Genomic DNA, 21,131 nt, shown 5'->3' with positions numbered 1-21,131 from the left:
GAAGTGCAGCTGAAAAATAATTCTCTGCTCCTCTCTCCATACACTTTTAATCCCAGCCACGATCCACACAGAGATATAGCTGCTTGTGGCTGTGCAGCTGTGAGTGTGGAGATTTTGGCTGGAGTCTGTCTGACTTTACTATTATCAGGCATTTACCTCCTAAGTCCTTTCCTTTTATATGAAACTTCTACCGGAGCTGTCTGTCAGAGAGAGGAGGAGGGGACACGAGCATCAGAAAACCACATGGAAAGAGGAGACTGTGAGTTCCTGTCTGTGCTAAACCAAAATTTTATATCTATTTTTATATCTATCTATGCATCTATCTATCTCCGTCTCTCACACACTCTCCCTGCCACTCTCTCACTCACTCTCCCTGCCAGTCTCTCACTCACTCTCCCTGCCAGTCTCTGTGTCTCACCTACTCTCACCACGACAGCCAATCTTTATTAAACCTGAAGACTTGTAATTTCTGCAAATCTTTTACAATGTTCCTGTGGCATACTGTAATAGATCATGTGTAAAAACGCCATATACTGAAATACTGTAATATTTGTAATATAATGTTTTGCTCTTCTGGTAAATAATCTGACAAGGCCAATCCCAGAAGGGTTAAGGCAGGTGTTAATGCGATGGGGGATTTTATGATATCTGTTAATAGATTCTCAACTTGTTGCCATAGCCCCCGAGGTATAACCCAATTTAACAGATGTTATCCAAGAATTGCCCCCCCCCCCCTTTGTACACTCTCCTGTTTATAGACAGAAATGTACTGTATATATATATTCCAAATGGAAAGCAGTCACTTCCAGGTTATTGTGTAGTAAATCTTACTGTGCCAATATATAATGTCCTAATTGTACCAATACAGTTATATGGTGTCTTGGCTCGTCTAAACCATTTATACATGTGCTGTGAAATGCCTCTCCAACCCTGTTTTGAAATATTGAAAAGTCCATATTTTAGGTATCACTAGAAGTCTAAGCAATGTCCCAGCTACATCTTTAGGAGGGATGTAGTCCACTTTTTATTCTCTAACACATTAATAAATCTCCTTCATTGTGGTTACACAGTTGACTTTAACTGTTCTGTAACTTTCAGAAAAGGAGCGGCAGCTGGAGCTGTGACGTGACAAGCAATTTCTGCAAGGTACTGTATTAAGCATCCTTCTAGTGGGATGAGAAATAGTTCTTCCATTGATCACATAAGGGGGTTTCCTAGGCACTGACCTGTTAATGCTGCATTGGGCTATGATTTCAGTCAGTAAGATGCAAGTGGAGGCAAGTATGAATGCTATCAATCATACAGGCTTTCATAATGAAATACACTAATAGCAAGCAGTATACTGACAGAAAAGGGTTAACTGCATAGGCAGTTAAAAAAAAAGAGCAAACATCCCTGAGGCAAGTCACGGAAACATAGCTCCACGTCTGGTCCCATCGAAGCATACATGTACTGTACAAATAGCAAATGTTATGTTTGTTCCATGTTAGTGTGGGCAGGCAGGTGAAGAATTTTCTACTGAAGGCTAACAGAATCACTTACACCAAAAAGTAAAAAAGAGCATTAAACATGAAGTGCTACTGCAATAGATTCATTTCCTGCACAGTGTAGGACAATTCAAGCTTTTTATAACCCACTAGGAAAGGCTTTTTTTATATCATTCTTTATTTTATTTTAGCATTTGAATGCAACAAAATAGCACTAAGCATAGATTTAGGATATAGGACTCGCAGGTCCTGACAATGTAACATGAACAACAGAATGTTACAATAGTGCAAGAAAAAACAATAAGCCCACATTTTACAACACTCCAGCAAAGCTCAATCAGATTCATAAAACATCTATGTGGTAAGAGCCTTAATAGGAGCTCCTATATTCGCTGACCATACCGTGTGATATATGTGAATCGGAGTCCATTGGAATAGCCTATTTTTAGAGGGCAGTTAACTTAGTGAACCAAATAACATATCCATGGGGGAAGCTAATTGGGTAAGTTGGGGGGAGGAGGGGGGGGGGGAGTATACGGGAAGCATGGGGGGATCTACCAGAGCAGTCTAGTTGAAGGTAATACACAGTCACAAGTTAAGTAAAGGTGTTAAATTCCGAGGATTGTCTAAAAGTGAACCAGGGGCCCCAAAGAGTTGTGTTAGTTTCTTGAGTGTTGTGATTTGATGCAGTCAGTTCTTCTAGGCTATGTAGCAGAGTAATCTCTCCGAACCAGTCCGACATTCGGGGGATTCGGGTGGTTTTCCACAGTCTCGGGATGAGAGCTCTGGCTGCTATCAACATAAATCCCATCAGTGATTTTTTGGCTTTGGAGTTTGATGTGGGAAAAATCGACAAAAGTAGAGCTGAGGGGTCGTCCTCCAACTGGATTCCCGTCAATTTATTGATTAGTTTACGCACCTGAGACCAAAATGGACGGAGCAGGTGACACCCCCACCATATATGCGTCATTGTGCCTGGTGCCTGAAGACATCTCCAGCAACGATCTGAACAATTAGGATATATAGACCGAAGTCTGGAAGGCACCCAATACCAACGTGACAAGATTTTGTAGTTAGTCTCTTGGGATTTACAGGAAATGGATAGTTTATGGCATAGTTCGAATGCTTTAGACCAGTCTTCAAGCGGGTAGGACTTACCAAGTTCCCCCTCCCACGCTTTAACAAAAGGGATATCTCGCTTGCTCCAATTACCCAATAGCAGCCCGTATATCTGTGAAATTGAATGTGGGATCGGGTCCTTTGCTGTACACAAGGACTCGAACGGAGTCAGGTCCCTGTGTAGGCCTATTGTAGGTTTGATCACTCTATAAAAATGTACCAATTGATTGTATTCCCATAACAGGCGTGCAGATCGCTGGTCACTAGGAAATATTTCTTCATAAGGCTTAATTGCATTGTTTTCAGTAACTGATTGGAATCGCAGTGGACCCTGATTCCGTAATGGGGCTAGATAGCTTGTCGACATCCCTGGCGGGAACTCTGGGTTCCCGGTTATCGGGGTCAGAGGGCCATCTGGTGTGAATAGTACTGTGGAACCAAAGGAGCGTTTTAGTGTTCTCATAACCTGTGTGGCTATGTATGGCAGGTTTGTCAGAGGGCCTGAAGGTGTAGTGTACTTACTAGACCACGGTAGGGTCGTGAGGGGGGGTTCTGACAGCTGTTCTTCTATTTGGACCCAGAGCTTATGTTTCCTATTGTGAAACCAGTCCAGTACTCTCGTTAATGAAGAGGCAAGAAAATATCCTTTAAAATCCGGCAATCCCAAACCCCCTTGCTGTTTTCTACAAATTAGAGTATTTCTAGAGATTCGAGGGTGAGAGGCCGCCCAGAGAAAGCGGTTGAGAGTGCTATTGAGCTTACTGAAAAAGAGTTTTGGGACTGATAAAGGGATAGTCTGGAACAAGTATAGAAGTCGGGGGAGTATTGTCATTTTGACACAGCTCACCCTACCCACCCATGAGATTTTCTTGGTAGTCCACTTTGCTAGATCTGTTTTGAGTGTTTCTAAGAATGGGCCATAGTTTAGTTGATACGTTTGGGAGAGGTCTGACGGGATCTTAATCCCAAGATAGGGTATTGCCTCCTTCCTCCAAGTAAATGGGTACTGGCTGCTCAGAGTCTGGGTGGTCACAGGGTCAAGTCCAACCCCCATTGCCACACACTTTGACAGGTTAATTTTATGGTTGCTAAAGAAACCAAACGTGTTTAGTGTCTCCATTACTGCAGGAAGGGAGGATTTGGGGTCAGATAAGTAAAGAAGGACATCATCCGCAAAGGCAGAGCATTTGTGTGTATTTTCCCCGACTCTAAGCCCTTTGATATTCGGGTTTTTGCGTATGGCTATGAGTAAGTGTTCTATCACAAGAGCATATATCAATGGGGATAATGGGCATCCCTGCCTAGTTCCGTTAGCTATCATGAAGGGGGTAGAAAGTGAGCCGTTTACTCTGACTTGAGCCTTCGGGGTACTGTAGAGAGATTTAATGCGTGCCATCATTAGTGGACCCAGTCCTATCTGCCTTAGTGTCGCATCTAGGAATCCCCAGTCCACCCGATAAAACGCCTTTTCAGCGTCAAGTGAAAGTGCCAGGAAAGGCGCAAATGATTTTTTTGCATTATGTATCAGCGAAAACGTTTTAAGGGTGTTGTCCCTTGCCTCTCTAGAGGGTATAAACCCAACCTGATCCGGGTGGACTAGGGAACCTGCCAGTCGAGAGATGCGTGACGCTATTAGTTTGGCATAGATCTTGGCATCAGAATTTATTAAGGATATCGGTCTGTAGCTGGGGCATAATTGTGGATCTTTTCCCTCCTTTGGAAGTACTGTGATGTGTGCATGTAGAAATGATGAGGGGAGAGGTGTGGAAGAGGATATCGAATTGAAAACATTCAGTAGGGGAGGGGAGAGTTCTGTCAGTAAGGCTTTATAGAAGGTTGCTGTGAAACCATCAGGGCCCGGACTTTTACCTGCTGGAAGGGATTTTACCACCTGTTGCAATTCTTCTGTAGAGAAAGGAGCCTCAAGTTGCTCCACTCCTAAATCGGGTATGGTAGGGAGCGCTGTGCCAAAAATATACTGTTCCAGAGTTTGCATGGGTCTAGGGGGAGGAAAGGATGTGGAGGGGGCAGGAAGATTATATAGAGAGTGATAATATGCCGTAAAGGCTTCTGCAATCTCTTCAGTTTTGTGTACCGTTGACCCCAAATGATTTTTAATGGAGGGTTTGTAAGTGGATGCTTGCCTGTCTCTTAGGGCCCTAGCCAACAATCTGCCCGGCTTGTTACCCCACTCGTAGAAAGAGCGGGAGCATAATAACCGCAGCTTTTGTTGTTTGGCTTCTAATAAAGAATTGAGCTCATGTCTTACTGAAGTAAGCTGCCTAAGAGTAGACTCCTGCCCAGATTGTTTATGCTGTGCCTCTAATGAGTGTAGTGAAGAAAACATGGAGGTAATTTTGAATCCTGATTCTCTCTTAATTCTAGAACCATGTATGATAAGAATCCCCCTTAAGTTTGTCTTTAACATTTCCCATTTTGTGGATTCCGGAGTAGAGTCTGTGTGGTGATCTGTTCTAAACTCCTGAACATATTTTTTAAGTTCCTCATTACAGAGGGAGTCGCTTAGAAGTGACTCGTTAAGCCTCCAATTAAATGTACTCCGTTTAGGCGGGGACAGTACCAAAGAACAAAAAACTGGGGCATGGTCTGATAGATAGATTAGACCAATCTCAGTGTGAGTAGTGGTTGACAGGAGACCATGTTGGAGGAGGATATAGTCTATCCTACTATACATGTTATGTACCGGAGAATAAAATGTATAGTCACGATCGTCTGGGTGTTGAGTTCTCCATGCATCGCATAATTGCAAGGAGTGCAGACTTTTTCTAAGCCTGTTAATTTTGCTGTATGGGATGGAGGTCCGGTTTGAAGAAGAGTCAAGTAGGGGGTTAAGAGCCATATTAAAATCCCCGCATAAAATCAAAGACCCCCTGGCAAATGAACATAAGTGGTCCAGTGCTCTGAGCAGGAAATTAGTCTGACCTGAGTTTGGTGCATAGACATTGGCTATGGTATATATGGAACCCTGTATATCACATTTCAGGAATATGTATCTGGCATCTGGATCCACAACACTATCAAGAATCCTACATTGTATATTTTTGTGTATAAAAATGGATACTCCCTTGGATTTACTGTCTGGGTTGGTGCTGTGTAGTGGATGGGGTAATACCTGCTATTGATTTTTGGTTCATGTCCTCTCTTAAAGTGTGTCTCTTGTACACACAACACATGGACCTTTCGTTTGTGAAATGTATATAGAACTTGCGACCTCTTTTCTGGGAGGTTGAGGCCCTTCGCATTAAAGGATGCAATGTTCAAGGTAGACATATCGGGAAAAGGGGGTGACTGCTCTGTATAGATAGATGGGAGGGGAGTGTAGGGGTGAAGGGGAACGAACTATCCGACCTGAGGGAAAGTCAAGAGGTCGGAGCTTAACTAGAAAACTTGAATGCAGCTAAGCAAAAAGGAACTATGATGTCTTATCGTAGTTCCACCTATTGGGGGGAAGGTGGTTTTACCAGATAAGAGATACAACAACTACTAATAGCCTGGATTCGTAATAAAGATCCGGGCCATATGGAAAAAAAAAAAGTGTACAACACAATAGGACTTTTGTGTTCAGCTATAAGGGGAGATCGATTGGTCCCTACTACCACAAGTATAACTTGCTGATTAATATCCTATGTATACAAGTGGTAGTCAGGCTTATATAGAATGTCTCATTGCTTCAGTGAGCCATCAGAGCAAGCAAGAGAGTTGGGTGTACTTCAAGGGGGGTAGCAATGTTAAACTAAAAGTTAACAACAGACATTTTAATAATAGCATCACCCAAGCTTCACAGGGGCAGCTTTTCAACATCAGTCCTCCTGTAGGCGCTCTTCTGATGGGTTTCTTCTGGCTCTTTGTCTCTGTGGTCTTGGTGAAGCAACAAATGGGGTTGCATCCACGTTCCATTGCGATTGCCTTTTTTGTGGTACTTGGTTATCTAGCAGAGGAGCATTCCAATCCGGAAGCCGCACGTCCGGCAGATCCAATTGCTGTAAGAAGGACTGGAGTTCCTCATGCTGTGTAAGAGTCACTGTTTTGGTGCCTACGCGAGCATGTAATGCAAATGGGAATCCCCACCTATATGCTATATTTCTGCTTTGCAACAGGGATAGCAAAGGACGCAGTGCCGCTCTCTGTCTCAGCGTCCTCCTAGATAGATCAGGAAATAGTGTGATCGAGGCACCATCAAAGTCAAATGCGCCTTTCATTCTTGCTTTCTGCATAATCTGCTCTTTAATATTAAAGTGATGAATTCTGCATATGATGTCTCTTGGGCGTGTTGGATCCGAGCTTTTAGCTCGCAACGCTCTATGCGCTCTGTCCATTTCAATGGGGATGTCCACAGCACGGTTCAGCAGACTGTTGAATATACCCGTTAGCGTCGGAATTATGTCTGATGACTGAGTGGCCTCAGGTAGGCCCCTAATGCGAATATTATTGCGCCTGTTCCGATTTTCCAGGTCATCCATCTGGAGCATAAGCTGGCGCTGCTGAGAGATAGTTGTTGATACTTGCTCACGAATATCTGTTATTGTGGCAGACATTTCTGATTTAAACATTTCCAAATCATCCACTCTCTCCTGCAGCTCAGATACTTCTTCCTGCACGTGTTGGAGGTCTTGGCGCCAAGCACCCTTTAGGTCAGCAGCAAGCACGTCCATATCCCTTTTAGAAGGCAAGAGGGCTAACAGGGCCTGCAGTTCTGGGTGACCCTTCAGAGTATGAGCTGCAACCTCGGGAGGAGGTAAGTCAGAATGGTAAGTAGCGTTCTCATTCACAGAAATGGGTTCTATTTGTAGAATAGTAGCACCCTGTGCCCTTGGAGACTGGTTGGTAAGGGTTGATTCACCCGATGAGGCTGGGGATACAGGCATTGCAGGTGGGTACAATAACTTTTTAGAAGGTGGACTGTGCGTGGGTTTATTTTTATCCCCTGCTTTAGGGGGTGCAGATGTGAGGCTTGTTTGTGAGGAGCTCAGCTGCACAACCCTCGTCTTCTGTGGGGGAGCCATTGTAGCTAATGCAGCTGGCTTATGGTGGGACCCGATAGATCCTTTCTGGGAGTTTACCCGTTGTGATGCTTGGGCTGAGTGGGCTGGAATCGTCCTTACCGGTGAAGGTAGCTGCGAGGCTGGCTGGACCGTGCCCTTGCTGCAGTGGCTGCTTCTCCCTGTTCCCTCCGGCTCCGTCTCTGGCAGGCTTGGAGAGACTGCAGATGCGCCTCGGGTGGGTGAGATCTCTTGCCGCGGTGCGGTGGTTGGCGGTATAGGGAGCAGCTCACTCCGCTTTCGCTCCGACTGCAGAGCTCTCCCAGATCGCTGGCTGCCGGATCCCCCGCGGCCAGCTGCCGATGGCCGCGATGCTGGTGCGGCCGCTCCTCGTGGCGCACGGCAAGATGGCGTCGCCCGCGATCTCAGTTCGCGGGAAGTGCTTCCCGATGAGGGTGAGCGCTGCTGCAGGGGGTAAAAGAAGTTGGAGATCGGCGTGATCGGAGCGGTGCCCTCCTGCATACGCTTAGAAGTCCTTCGGTGTCCCGATCTCCCCATTAAGGTAGGTGCTTTCGTCCTAAAATGCTAGGCCCGGAGCGGAGCTTCTCTCACACGCGTCCGGTCCATGGCTAGCCACGCCCCCACCTAGGAAAGGCTTTTTAAGTCAAATGCTTGTTTTTATGTGGGGTAAACTGAAACTTCAAAATAGATTAATTCTAAGCACCTTTTCAGCTAGTACAGCCATGAGTCTTCTTGGGAATGATGCAACAAGTTTTTGACACCTGGATTTGGGGATCCTCTGCCATTCTTCCTTGCAGATCCTCTCCATTTCCCTCAGGTTGGATGGTGAACATTGGTGGAAGCCATTTTTAAGTCTCTCTGAAGATGCTCAATTGGGACTAAGTCAGGGCTCTGTCTGGGAGAGTCACAAATGGTCACAGAGTTGTTCTGAAGACACTACTTTGTTATTTTAGCTGTGTGCTTAGGCTCATTGTCTTGTTGAAAGGTGAACATTCAGCACAGTCTGCGGTCCAGAGCTCTCTGGAAGAGGTTTTCCTCCAGGATATTGCTGTACTTGGCCGCATTCATCTTTGATTCAATAGTAACCAGTTGTCCTGTCCCTGCCCCCATAGCACTATGCTTCCACCACCATGTGTCACTGTTGGGATTGTATTTGATGGGTGCCTGGTAAATTTCACACATACGGCTTAGAATTAACACCAAAAATTTAAATCTCGACTTATCAGACCAGGGAATCTTATTTCTTATAGTCTGAAAGTCCTTCATGTGTTTTGCACACTGTATGCGGCTTTCATATGTCTTTTGCTGAAAAGAAGCTTCCATTGGCAGATTCTGCCATAAAGCCCTGACTGGTGGAGGCTGTACCGATAATTGACTTTATGGAACTTTCTCCCATCTCGCTGCATTTATGGAGCTCAGAAAATGCCATAACTTTGGAAAGAAAAGGGTGAGTAACACAATATGGGCATCACATATGGCAATTTGGTAAAATCATTACTACTTTGAATTTACGCTTTAAATTCTAATGTACTAATGTCAGTACCATTGTGCAGAAACCAGATATGAACAGTTTTGCTATGATTTATTTATTTTGCATGACATTTAATGCAAAAAAAATCATGTTAATCCATTCCAAGACCCCAGATTTTTTGGTCACTTCCTTTAGAGCTGCAAACCTATGGCCAAAATTGATTCTTTTAAATCTTTACTTAAAATGAGTAGACAATACAGTAACAATAATTGTCCATCAAGCTGCATGGTTAAAATATTTCATCTATACTGATATTTACTTTGCCAGACTGTGGCCAAGGTGGCATTGTGCCACTATTTCCATGAGGCCAAATGCGGAGAGTGACATCATTGCACGCATGCTCTCCAGATATATGTGGAGCTATAGAAAATGGCTTAGACAGCTGCCTTGGCCGCTGTGCGGAATCATAAAGTGGAAGCGAGAGTTTTCATCTATGTACTTGCAGTTTTTATTGGACCGATTTGTGATTCCTTTTCGGTACTCCGGCGCTCATCACCCACATCTAAAATGTATGGGTGTTTTTTAACTATATATAATTGCTAATTAAATAAAAACATCTTAGTATAGAGTCCGGAGACTTCACCTGCCAACAGGCTCCTTGCTTAATAATATAACATTACGCAGTAAGTGCTGAGCAGTAATGAAACGGAGCTTAATAAAAAGTGAGCAATGGAGAGACAGAGTAATGATGTCCTTCCTTAGCAAGCTCCTCAATGTTTGAATAAACTAAGGTTATTTTTAGACTCCTCACACCTCTACTATGAATACAGAAATATTTTCGATTTATCTTTTACAAAGAAGTTAAAAATTAACACAAAAATATATCTATATATAAATATATCTATATATATATATCTATATATATATATCTATATATATATATATAGATATATATATATATATATATATATATGAGACAATGAAATGTTGCTTTAGGAGTAATTATAGACATGGGGGCATGTGCCTTGTGTATGCAGAGCCATCCAGAAATACTACATGACTCAATCTTCATTAAGTCCAATAAACTCCCATGGTCAGATGAGGTCCTATGCCAGGAATTGATTATTTGCAGGTTTGCTGTTTTCTGAGTTTTGTTTTTAACACTATTTATATGGTGTGGTTATGTCTATGGGCTTATACCTTAAATGAATTCTAAAACGGTGTTGAAACATTCTGACACTGGTAACTTTTTCATTCTTTGGTGCACTTGTACTTTGGGCAAGATTGCATTTTTTGTGGGATCTGATGAAGATTAGTGATATTGTATAACTGTATAACCTTTTGATCACTTTCTATTAAAATTTTTATGGAGAGAAAATTGCAAAGAAAGTTGCAAAAAAAGATGTTTTTTTTTTCCATTATGGCGTTCATTGCATGGGATAATAGTTTTAATATTTTTGATAGATCTGACATTTTGGGACAGTGGGCATATAATTTAAGATTTTATCTTTTTTTTTTAATTTATAGGTGTTCTGGGGAAAGGAGGTTATATAGAGTTTTTGTTATTTTAGGCTCCCCTAGGGTTCTTGTATCCCAGGGGTCTAACCACTTATATATACAATATAATATGAATATACTGATTCTCCACTATAGTCTGCCCAAAAAATGTATAAAAATGATGACCTTTTGCTACTTCATCTCCAAAAAAATGGCTTCATAAAAAGTTATCAACAAGGTGCACATTCCTCCAAATGTTACCACAGCTTATCATGCAAAATAAAGCCCCCATCTAGCACTGTCAGCATAAATATAAAGAAAAATTATGACTTTAAGAATCAGGGGATGCAAAAAAAAAAAAAAAAAGTATTTTCATTGTACAACATAAGCAAAAAAACAAATAAGGTATTATGGTACTTACCCACAGAATAAAAGGTAACATGTCATTTCTTCCATATGATAAAGGGCACAAAATTTGAAGTTAAAAAAATATAATCGCTGTATTAGTATTTTTCATTTTTCTTCCTCTTCAGAAACCGTTAATAAAAAAAGTAATGTTAGTAGCACTGGTTGGGCATTTTCAATAAACATTGGCTGGGTAAGCGGCACTCACCTGCCGATATCCTACGGGTGGCAAAAAATGGGCCATGTGCCCAGAAATTGCACACAATTGTGAGCATGACGTTATCAACAGAGAAAAAAATAAATAAAACAAAAGTAACTACATATTGGAGGCCGAAACTGTAGGAGTTAAGTACATAGATAAAAAATAAAGGCAATATTTACAAACTTTCTGCAAGGCATTTGGAATAAAAACATTTAGATTTAATACACATTCTGAAAAGTCCAATCTTTTTGCCACATTTTGATGAGCTGAAAGACCTGAATTCAATGAAGACTTGTTGCAGTTCTCCTTATCATATGATACAGAGGTTGTTTCTTGACAGACAAAAGAAACCTTCACATACATACCAACGTGTCAGACACTTGAAACTGAAACATTGGCATTTCAGGGGCCATTTTCCCACGTTCATTTGACATCTATTTTCTATATCAAGGCTGAAACAAGTGGTCAAGTTCTAAATCCAGCACCACACAAGAAAACGCTCACCATACGATGCAGGTCTCTGGTGTAGCTGAGAAAAATTTGCAGTCCCAAGTAAACACACAGCTTTTTATAGCTCAGAATAAATTTAAGTTATAATCTTTTAAAAGTCACCTGCCATGAAAGCATTAACAAAGTTTACGCTTCCCCAGGGGGTTACATTTCCACACGCTAGTGATGTCACAATGAGTTATTATTGGTCCTGGTTTGCACAAAGTATGCAATTAGGTAACATTGGTTTCTCACTGCATATATTTTGATCTAAATCTATCAGGATAAGTAAATATTAAAATTCATAGATCTACAAGGTTTGTAAGAAGTTTGAGAAAAACAGAAAGACCAAGAAAACTGCAGATTCATGTAGATTTTCATAAAGTAAAGTCAATTCTCACCACGATCATAGTTACTAGAAGAAAAGCTCTCGTGGTCCTAGGCTGTAGTAAAAGTAAAGTGGAGCATCAAATCAGAGCTATCATTTTAAGGGACCATGTAGGCTTTAGGGACAGTAACCTACCCACAGGGTCATATGGAGCAATAGTTTTGGACATGTTACTACCGGTATCAGCGGATTAGTAGGATTAGTTCACTCCATCAGTCATTATGAGCTGGTCCTTGGCGCATGCATGGACCAAGGAGAACCTCAGTTCCTGGCACCTCCACAGTTATCCACTGAAGCTAAGAAGTTTCATCAGACTAACAAGAGAGGCCCCATCCCAAAGCATGAACCCCGGGACTGGCAGCATGGCGTACAGCCTGAGAAGAGGATGAGGTAGCACAGGCCGATTATTTAAATATCCACACAGCTCTGCTATATCTATTCACACCCACAACTCTCCCATATGCATTTATTCATACATACACACACAGCTCTGATATATCCATACATTCCCACACACAATGTATTACATACATTCATTCACTCACCAGCACAAATCGTCAAAGCTTCAAACCTTTTCCAAGTCTCACGTAACCTGGCTCCCAATCGTCAGCATGAAAAGGTTGAAGAAACTTACAGTAAGGAAGCATGTGATCGGTCAAATGCTTCTGACGTCACCCTAAGGTCCTTCAAGTATTACCCTTGTCGGCACGGGCAGGGAATGAGCAGAGATCGGATGAAATGTTATGCCAGCGCTTCACCCACGCTCCAGGATACCTGTCAGGAGGGTCTGGCAATGCTGGAATCTCCTGGCCTTTAGACTATAAGATGAAGGCACTTTTTAGCATGATAAACCAGGAACACTTACTCATAGATCCAGGCACCATGACTATGGTAATCTTCTTAAATTTGTTATCTATGGCCTCCTTCCTTCCCTCCCTGCTGATGTTTCACAGGCTGTTATACCGTCTCCCCTTCACCACCTGCTCTCTCAGCACTCCCCCTCCCTCTGCCTGATGTAATCTCACTGCAGCACAGAAAGTTTCAGCACACACTGGGGGGAGGAAGTGCTCCTGCACAGTGTAACAGCCTGTGAAGTCCTTAGGGTTTGTTAGCATAATTTAAAAGTTGATTTTAGAAGGAAGGAGGACAAGGATAACACATATATAAGAGTAAATAAAGAGAAACCACAGCAGCCTACACTTTCCAAGGAAAAAATTTTAAATGGTCGATGCTTGCAGCCGAAAATCCTGGCGTTTAGATTAAAGTCCATACAAAAGTTATGGACTAACATAAGAAGATAACCACAGTCATAGTTGGATCTATGTGTAAGTGTCCCTGGTCTATAATGCTTGATGGTAAATTTCCTTTAAACAGTTCTGTGCACAGCAAGCAACCTCAGAATACACAATGGGGCAGATTTATCAAGCTGTCTGAAAGTCAGAATATTCTCAGTAGCCCATGGCAACCAATCAGAGCTCAGCTTTAATTTTACCAGTGCTCATGAATATTTTAAAGGGGAGCTGTGATTGGTTGCCATGCGCAACTGAGAATATTGTTACTTTCAGACAGCTTGATAAATCTGCCCTATTGTTCCTGTAAATCATGATATGTGTTCAACTGCTGTAGAGCTTCATACTAGATAAAATTAGGCTAGTGTCTATGGTACATTTACTCCACCTACTTGTGATAGCCCAATTAAAAAATTGGACCCACCTACTCTTTAACGGGGGCACTTTTAATTTCCAGTTTTCCTCTGCTTTCAGAAGTGCAAATTGAAGTACATAAATCACAGCACTAACCAAAATGTTACAAAAGAATTTTTTTAATTTTATTTTTGGAATTAAATAATAATAAAAAAAACAGCTAATTATAGAAAAGTAATAGGTGGGCAACTTCTTCCAAGTGTTCTTGTAAATAAAGGAAGACGATCATGGTCCATGGCTTTTTATTTTTAATTGTCCTTGTAATTAACAAGTCCAAGAAATCTGGTGTAAAACAAATTAATTTTTGGAATACTGAAAATGCTAAAAAAAAAAATAGAAAACCGCAGGCAAGGTCAAGAGGAAAAAACGAAAATACTGGTAACAAATCACAAACCACAATCCTGAGTCTTCATGCCTCATCTGAAAATAAACTGTGCCAATTTCTAAGGGGTTGGTGCAGGGAGGGCTATTTTAGTTCAGAGATCCTCTGTAAGCACTGCTTCATGTAGGAGTTTTTATCACGGACTTCAATCACAGCATCTCTGACCATTTCAATGAACATCTGAGGCCACAATTTCTGTAAAGACTCATTCTTCATGCTGATATCATTGGCTTCATTCACAAGGTCCTTCACGTAGACTTGGCAAAAAGCTTTCTTCTCTGTCAGTTCCTGTGTAAAGAGCTCAGAGTTACCCAGGAGCAACTAAAGATTCAATATTCACTTGTAGGACTTGAACTAAGATACTAAGGAGGAGGGCTATGCAGCTGCTATGATCCACCAAAATTAGTTCTCTGGGCTGGTCCAATCCTCTGTGCTGAAAATCCTGTCAGGGGTCACCTCAGATCATAGAAAGGGATTAGAGGGGGAAACAAACACCAGATCCCTCTACCTTTAGCAACAGTCTCATTCAGATGCTTAAAGGGAACCTGTTACCACATTTGCACATTTACAGCCAGTGACAGGTTCCAATAGAGCTCTAATAACTGACTAAGTGTTTCACTTACATCTACAGAAATAACCTTTTATCTTATAATACCTGGCATCAGAAGGGTGTGTCTCCTGCTCGGCTGGCTCCTCCCATCTAATCCTCCACATGCCTTATACCTCCATACTGGTCACAGTTCATGTCATGTGACCGGAGTGACATCATCTCAGGTCCTTTAGACTCTTAATAATAGCAAACTGTATCCCCTTTCATGTATCTGACCATATGAAGTTACATCTTCCTCCATGGACTTCTACTCCTCTCCATTCTAGATGGAGGTTGCGGTGATTTCATGTGATCACATACATGGTGTACAGTTTGATATTCTTAGAAGGCCGAGAGACCTATGATGATGTCACTGGTCACATGTCATGAATGTAACACAAGGCACTGTATAAAAAAATTGACACTATATTTCCCATCTGTACATAGAGTTTTATATGTCTGTAGTTGAATATTAGCAGACCGTCCCTAAGTACAAGGAGGCAGAGCAGGGATTTGAAGAGAAACAGAGCTGTCAGTCACTCATCTGCCAGAGATGAGTCAGAAAAGCTAATTTGTAATCAGAAAAACATCTTTAATTAGGGTTCAGTGCCCCACTGGCAGCTAATTTCAGGTGATATGGGGAGAACTTGTAACCCTTTATCAGCAGACATTGTTATTCAGGGGGGTCAAAATCTGGTGCCCGGTCCTCTTTAAGAGTACTCTGAGTAAGCTTTTTTTGCACATTTACATAGAGGCAATGTAAATAGTAAATACTGATATGCACTATTCAGGTTTATAGTACAGGTGGTCCTCTACTTAAGAACACTCGACTTACATACGACCCCTAGTTACAAACGTACCCCTGGATATTGGTAATTTATTGTACTTTAGTCCTAGACTACAATAAACAGCTGTAACAGTTATCACAGGTGTCTGCAATGAAGCTTTTGTGTTAATCCTGATTCTTATGACAATCCAACATTTTTAAAATCCAATTGTCACAGAGACCAAAAAAGTTCTGTCTGGGATTACAATGATAAAATATACAGTTCCGACTTACATACAAATTCAACTTAAGAACAAACCTACAGACCCTATCTTGTATGTAACCCTGGGACTGCCTGTAGTCAGTATTCTGAGATAAGACATATGGTACAGCTATATGGTTTCCATTACAGTGATGACTGAGGCTCCTACTCAAGCATCTAATCTACAAATGTTAAAGAGTATCTGTAATGTTTCTGATAAAAAAAAATAGTGTTAGCACAACTGGAGAGAGCCTTTGATAACTATTCAAATGATACCTGTATCATGCTTTTGGCTTCTTCCTAGCCTTAGATACAGCCTAGTATATCTATGATCCCTTCTTATAAAATCATATTCAGCTATTCCTGAAGTGGGTTGGCACTTCCTAGTTGTGACGTCAGCTAAACGCACTGAGGCCTGAGCCCTAAGGGTATTAAAATGAATCAGGACAGCATGTTTGTAATTGGTCAACCAGGAGCATGTGATGAGTCACATGCTTGTGACATCACTCAAGGTCTTGTTTTCTTAGTGGGAACTGCTGTTCTTTTGCACATAGCAGACTGCAGATTGCACTCCTCTTATACTTCCCCTCCCAACAAGCACCACCCACCCTCCAACCATCCTGTACGGATTCCCATGGTTATGGATGTATGTTGAGAAAAGTGTAGAAGTACCGTGTTCGCCAAGAAAAAAAAAACGTCTTCTATGATGTAAAATACTTTTGTGTAAAAAAATACAAATGTGCTTAAGGAATTATACCTTTTTTCCAGTTTTATTGCCCTGGCTAATCTTAAAGGGGTTATCCAGGTATAAAAAGATACTTGGGGCCGTGCTGGTGCGGCTATCTAAAAATAATAAACGTGTACTTACCTCCTCCGGCGCTGCGGATGTCCCGCACCGTGATCCGTCTGATCTGTGAGCCAGTTCGTTTACAAGGTTGCCCGCCGGAAGCTCCCATCCGACACCATCTCCCAGCGCTTACAATGGGAGGAGTCGGCCACATTGCCGGCCAGAAGCTCCCTGTGCGCCGCTTCTGTGCCCCTGTAAACAAACAGGGGCACGGATAAGACGGACCCCAGCACGGGACATCAGCCAAGCCGGAGGAGGTAAGTACAGGTTTATTATTTTTAAATAGCCCGCCCCAGCCCAGCCCTAAGTAACTTTTTATACCCAGATAACCCCTTTAATGACTTAATTAATGAGTTGTAATTTCTGGGGGGGAGGAATTTCTGAGAAATGTATACATATTATAGTTTGCAAGAAATACTAGACATCCATGCAATATTACCAAATTCCCATATTAATCATTAAAAAGTTCAGTCATATTACAATGTTAAAACAAAAGTTAAAAAATGGTTGCATAAAATTTATTGGGTACATATTTTCAAAATAAAATAACGTTTCTCATGTAGAAAATCACTTTTTGCCTACATTTTTACAGTCTGATAATGGAGTTATTTATATTTTATCAGAAGGCATTAGACGTAAAACCAAAGTCAATGACGGGAGATTTGTTTTGTTCCTGCCTGAAAGCATTAGATCATGACTTGGATCATCGATGGTGAGCGTGAGAATTGAGTTTAAAAATACACAAAGTCCTTTCCAGCAAATTATTATGGTGGAGAGTGCATTTTCTCTGTGCAAATAAACCCAACTGGGGATCCTCATTAACAGGGCTGTTGTGGCAAATCATACTTAGTTTGCCGTTTTATTGCTGACAGAGAACAGGATTAAAAAGGTTTTCCTAGGACTTCAAAATGTAAAATACATAGAGCAGTATAAGGGAAGACATATGAGAAATATGTACTACTGTATATACTGTAGTATAACCGAGTATAAAAGAAAAAAAAACCTCTGTAATCACCTTTCCGACGTACCCCGCAGTTCCTCTTCTTTCTTTTGATGATCTGGGTCCCTGCATGCTGCCGTTGCACACACCATGACGGCAGCTGCTTGCTGACATCATTGTTTGTACACCCCATGGACAAACACTCTATGATGTCAGCAAGCGGCTGATACAGAGGTTGTTTATTTATTTTCTTTTTATAGGAGGGCTTACTTGGGACAGGGGGCTGGCTATACTAGGGGGCATGGGCTGCTGGCTATGTACTGGGAGCTGGCTGGCTATATAATGGGGGCATGGGCAGGCTGGCTATATACTGGAGGGCAGGTGGCTGGCTAAAAACTGGAGGACAGGGGGCTAGCTGTCTATATACTGGGGCATAGGCAGGCTGTCTATACACTGGGGACAGGGACTGGCTACATACCAGACGGTATGGGCTGGCTGGCTATAAACTGGGTGGCTGGCTGGATAAGCTAGCTATATACTGGAGGGCGTGGGCTGCCAATAGGTTTTCCCATTTATGTGTGTTAAAATTAGGTACCGCAATTTACACTCGAGTATACAAGTATACACGGTATATGACGGTAACACCACCTCAAGACTTTCTTGGATCAATTTGGTTTCTCAACTTTGAAATTTGCTGTGTTAAAATGTTTAGAAAAATCCAAAATGGGAGGTCAGAATTTTTATTTTACTTCTTCACTCTCTTTTAACCCCTTTTAACACCTGTTTTCCATGTCAATGATCAGGCCATTCTCCTGCTGCCGAGGCCGCGTGCCCCGGCTGCTAGGGCGCGCTCGCCGTCACTCCCAGCTTAAAGGGCCAGCGTCCTCCTGATTGGCGCCTAGTCGCACCCGTGGAATGACCTGGTGACATCCCCGCCACAGACTCCTCCCTCCAGACTCTTCCCATTGAGACTTTCCTCCTGGGTACTCCCAAGTACCTACTGTCGTCTGTGTGACCGTTACACATACTGTTACCGTACTATGTCTGTGCTGACTGTGATGTCAGTCAGGGAGGTGTGGTTCGGTGAATAGCAGTCAAGCAGGCAGCCACCTTCAAAGCTGCCTAGTTAGGTAACCCCACCTCCTACCCTTAGTGGAGCTGATTTGGGCCCTGCCCCTGATTTTTGGTGCCTCCCTGTCCTCCGACGGACATTTTTCCCTTACTTCTTTAGGTCAAATTGCATACAGCGCTAACAAATTTATAGAGTTCTCTCTTCTTTTTTTTTTTTAATTACCTACGTTTACATAGTAATATTGGAAAAAAAACACCTTTTTTGCATTATTTGAAATTTTTGTTTGAGGCCTTTTTTTCTTGCATAAAGTCCAGTAGTTGTACACACATGGGGTTCATAAAGCTTTTTGATTGCGTTTAACATTTTTTGTGTCATGGATGATTAAAAGAAATGTCAATTTGGGCATCGTTTTCCTATATTTTTTAAAAAGCTTTTTTATTGTACAGGAAAAATACCATTATAATTTCCTAGCCTGAATTAGTACAGGCAGTCCCCGGGTTACATACAAGATAGGGTCTGTAGGTTTGTTCTTAAGTTGAATTTGTATGTAAGTCGAAACTGTATATTTTATAATGGTAGATCCAGACAAAAAAAATTTTGCCCCAGTGACAATTGGAGTTTCAACATTTTTTACTGTAACTGGACCAAGGATTATTAATAAAGCTTCATTACAGCTACCATACAGCTGATTATTGCAATCTAGGACTATAGTAAAGCATCCAGAGAGCTTCACCAGAGGTCACAGTGGGCAGAGGAGTCCGTCTTTAACTATGGGTCGTCTGCAAGTCGGGTGTCCTTAAGTAGGGAACTGCCTGTACATGTTTGCAACTACAAAACATGTGGATATTAATATTTTTTTTTAAAGGGGTGGGCTATTTATGTGTGCCGTTTTTTCACTTCTTTCCCAGAAGAACGACACTAACATGAAATTGTTTGAGGTCTTCTATAATGCACTGTGTTGCACGTGTATTGCAGTCCATTATACTGCATCTATTAGGCCAGATCGGAGGAAGACCTGGGGTCTTTCAGTGGACCACCCCAGACTGCTGTGAAGGGTCATCTGCATCGTGGTAGCTGCATGGTGCACCAAGACAGGCTGTGCGATTTTGCATTGATACAAAAATTATGATCTGCATGTTTACTGCTAATTCCACATTGTACTGTGTATATTACAGTATATGGGTAAGCTCTGGCAAAAAAATCAGCAAGTTCTGACCTCACTCAACAAGATGAGACAGATGTTATGATTCCTTCTATCAATTCAAAGCAGTGTTTTTTTCACATAGACACAATGCAGTGTAGTATAAAGTTATTATTATGTATAGTATTTAACCTTTTGTGTTGCATGTTTGCTCTTAGACTCTCTTACTCTCTGCTACACTGTCCTCATTTTACCCGGTTAATATTGTTAAGGTCCTTTATCCTCCAAATACAGTAAAGACAACAGTCAACAATTTACCTTTCCTTTTAAGCACATGACCTAGATTTATCGGTTGTACTATTTTGTGATTTCTGTTTCTTTTCCAAATCCAGAAGAAGTGACTGTGATGTTTTAATGCAAGTAAGAACACATGTCATGTTACATGGAAACTTAGCAAGTCACACAGCAACTTAAAGGGAACCCATCACCAGGAGCCCTTTATGTCATATCTGCAGTCAATCCCATCCTCCTGTTCTCGCTGACCACGCAGGCTCGAGTATTGCCTGCCGCGGTCAGCGTGAACAGGAGGACAGGGAGTGACTGCAGATATGACGTATGCGAACAGGAGGACAGGGGGCGTGACTGTAGATGTTATATGTGAGCAGGAGGACAGGGGGCGTGACTGCAGAAATGACATATGCGAACAGGAGGCGTGACTGTAGATGACATATGCAAACAGGAGGACAGGGCGTGACTGTAGATGACATATGCGAACAGGAGGACGGGGCGTGACTGTAGATGACATGTGTGAACAGGAGGAAGGGCGTGACTATATATATGTGAACAGGAGGAAGGGTGTGACTGTATATATGACGTATGCGAACAGCAGGACAGGGGGCGTGACTGTAGAAGACATATGTGAACAGGGGGAAGGGCATGACTGTAGATGACATGTGTGAACAGGAGGAAGGGCGTGACTATATATATGTGAACAGGAGGAATGGCGTGACTGTATATATGACGTATGCGAACAGCAGGAAGGGCGTGACTGTAGATACGATGTATGCAGTGAGGGAAGCGACAGGCGGGGGATTATATGTGAACATGGGTGGATTTTTTAAAATTTGAAATAGACACATGACACATGGTGAGGGGGAAAACGCTCCAAACTGGCCACTCCCAGGGACTAGGATCTGCAGCCAGCTAAAATTTGATCTTTTTTCTGAAATACCCAGTTTTACTATTAAAAAAAACCCTCATCAGTGTGCACTCTATCGGGGAAATGGTGGAGCCAGAAAAGGGCTCCTGGTGACAGGTTGCCTTTATACGGGTTGTCCGACTAAAAAGCAA

General features: G+C 42.1%; 1 protein-coding gene across 1 annotated transcript in view; it reads right to left on the bottom strand.

Moving 5' to 3' along the window:
- Positions 1-13,885: 13,885 nt before the first annotated feature.
- The window catches only part of LRRC49 (leucine rich repeat containing 49), a 73,253-nt gene continuing 66,007 nt past the window's right edge, over positions 13,886-21,131 (bottom strand). The window contains exon 17 of the mRNA XM_072148080.1: positions 13,886-14,452. Within this exon, the coding sequence (XP_072004181.1) occupies positions 14,249-14,452 (204 nt within the window). The 3' untranslated portion in view covers positions 13,886-14,248. The remainder of the gene's footprint in view (positions 14,453-21,131) is intronic.

Source organism: Engystomops pustulosus, chromosome 4, assembly GCF_040894005.1.
Source record: "Engystomops pustulosus chromosome 4, aEngPut4.maternal, whole genome shotgun sequence".
In the NCBI taxonomy this organism is placed as follows: Eukaryota; Metazoa; Chordata; class Amphibia; order Anura; family Leptodactylidae; genus Engystomops; species Engystomops pustulosus.
Note: the sequence above shows the minus strand (reverse complement) of the source record. Positions and strands in the feature narration are given on the sequence as shown.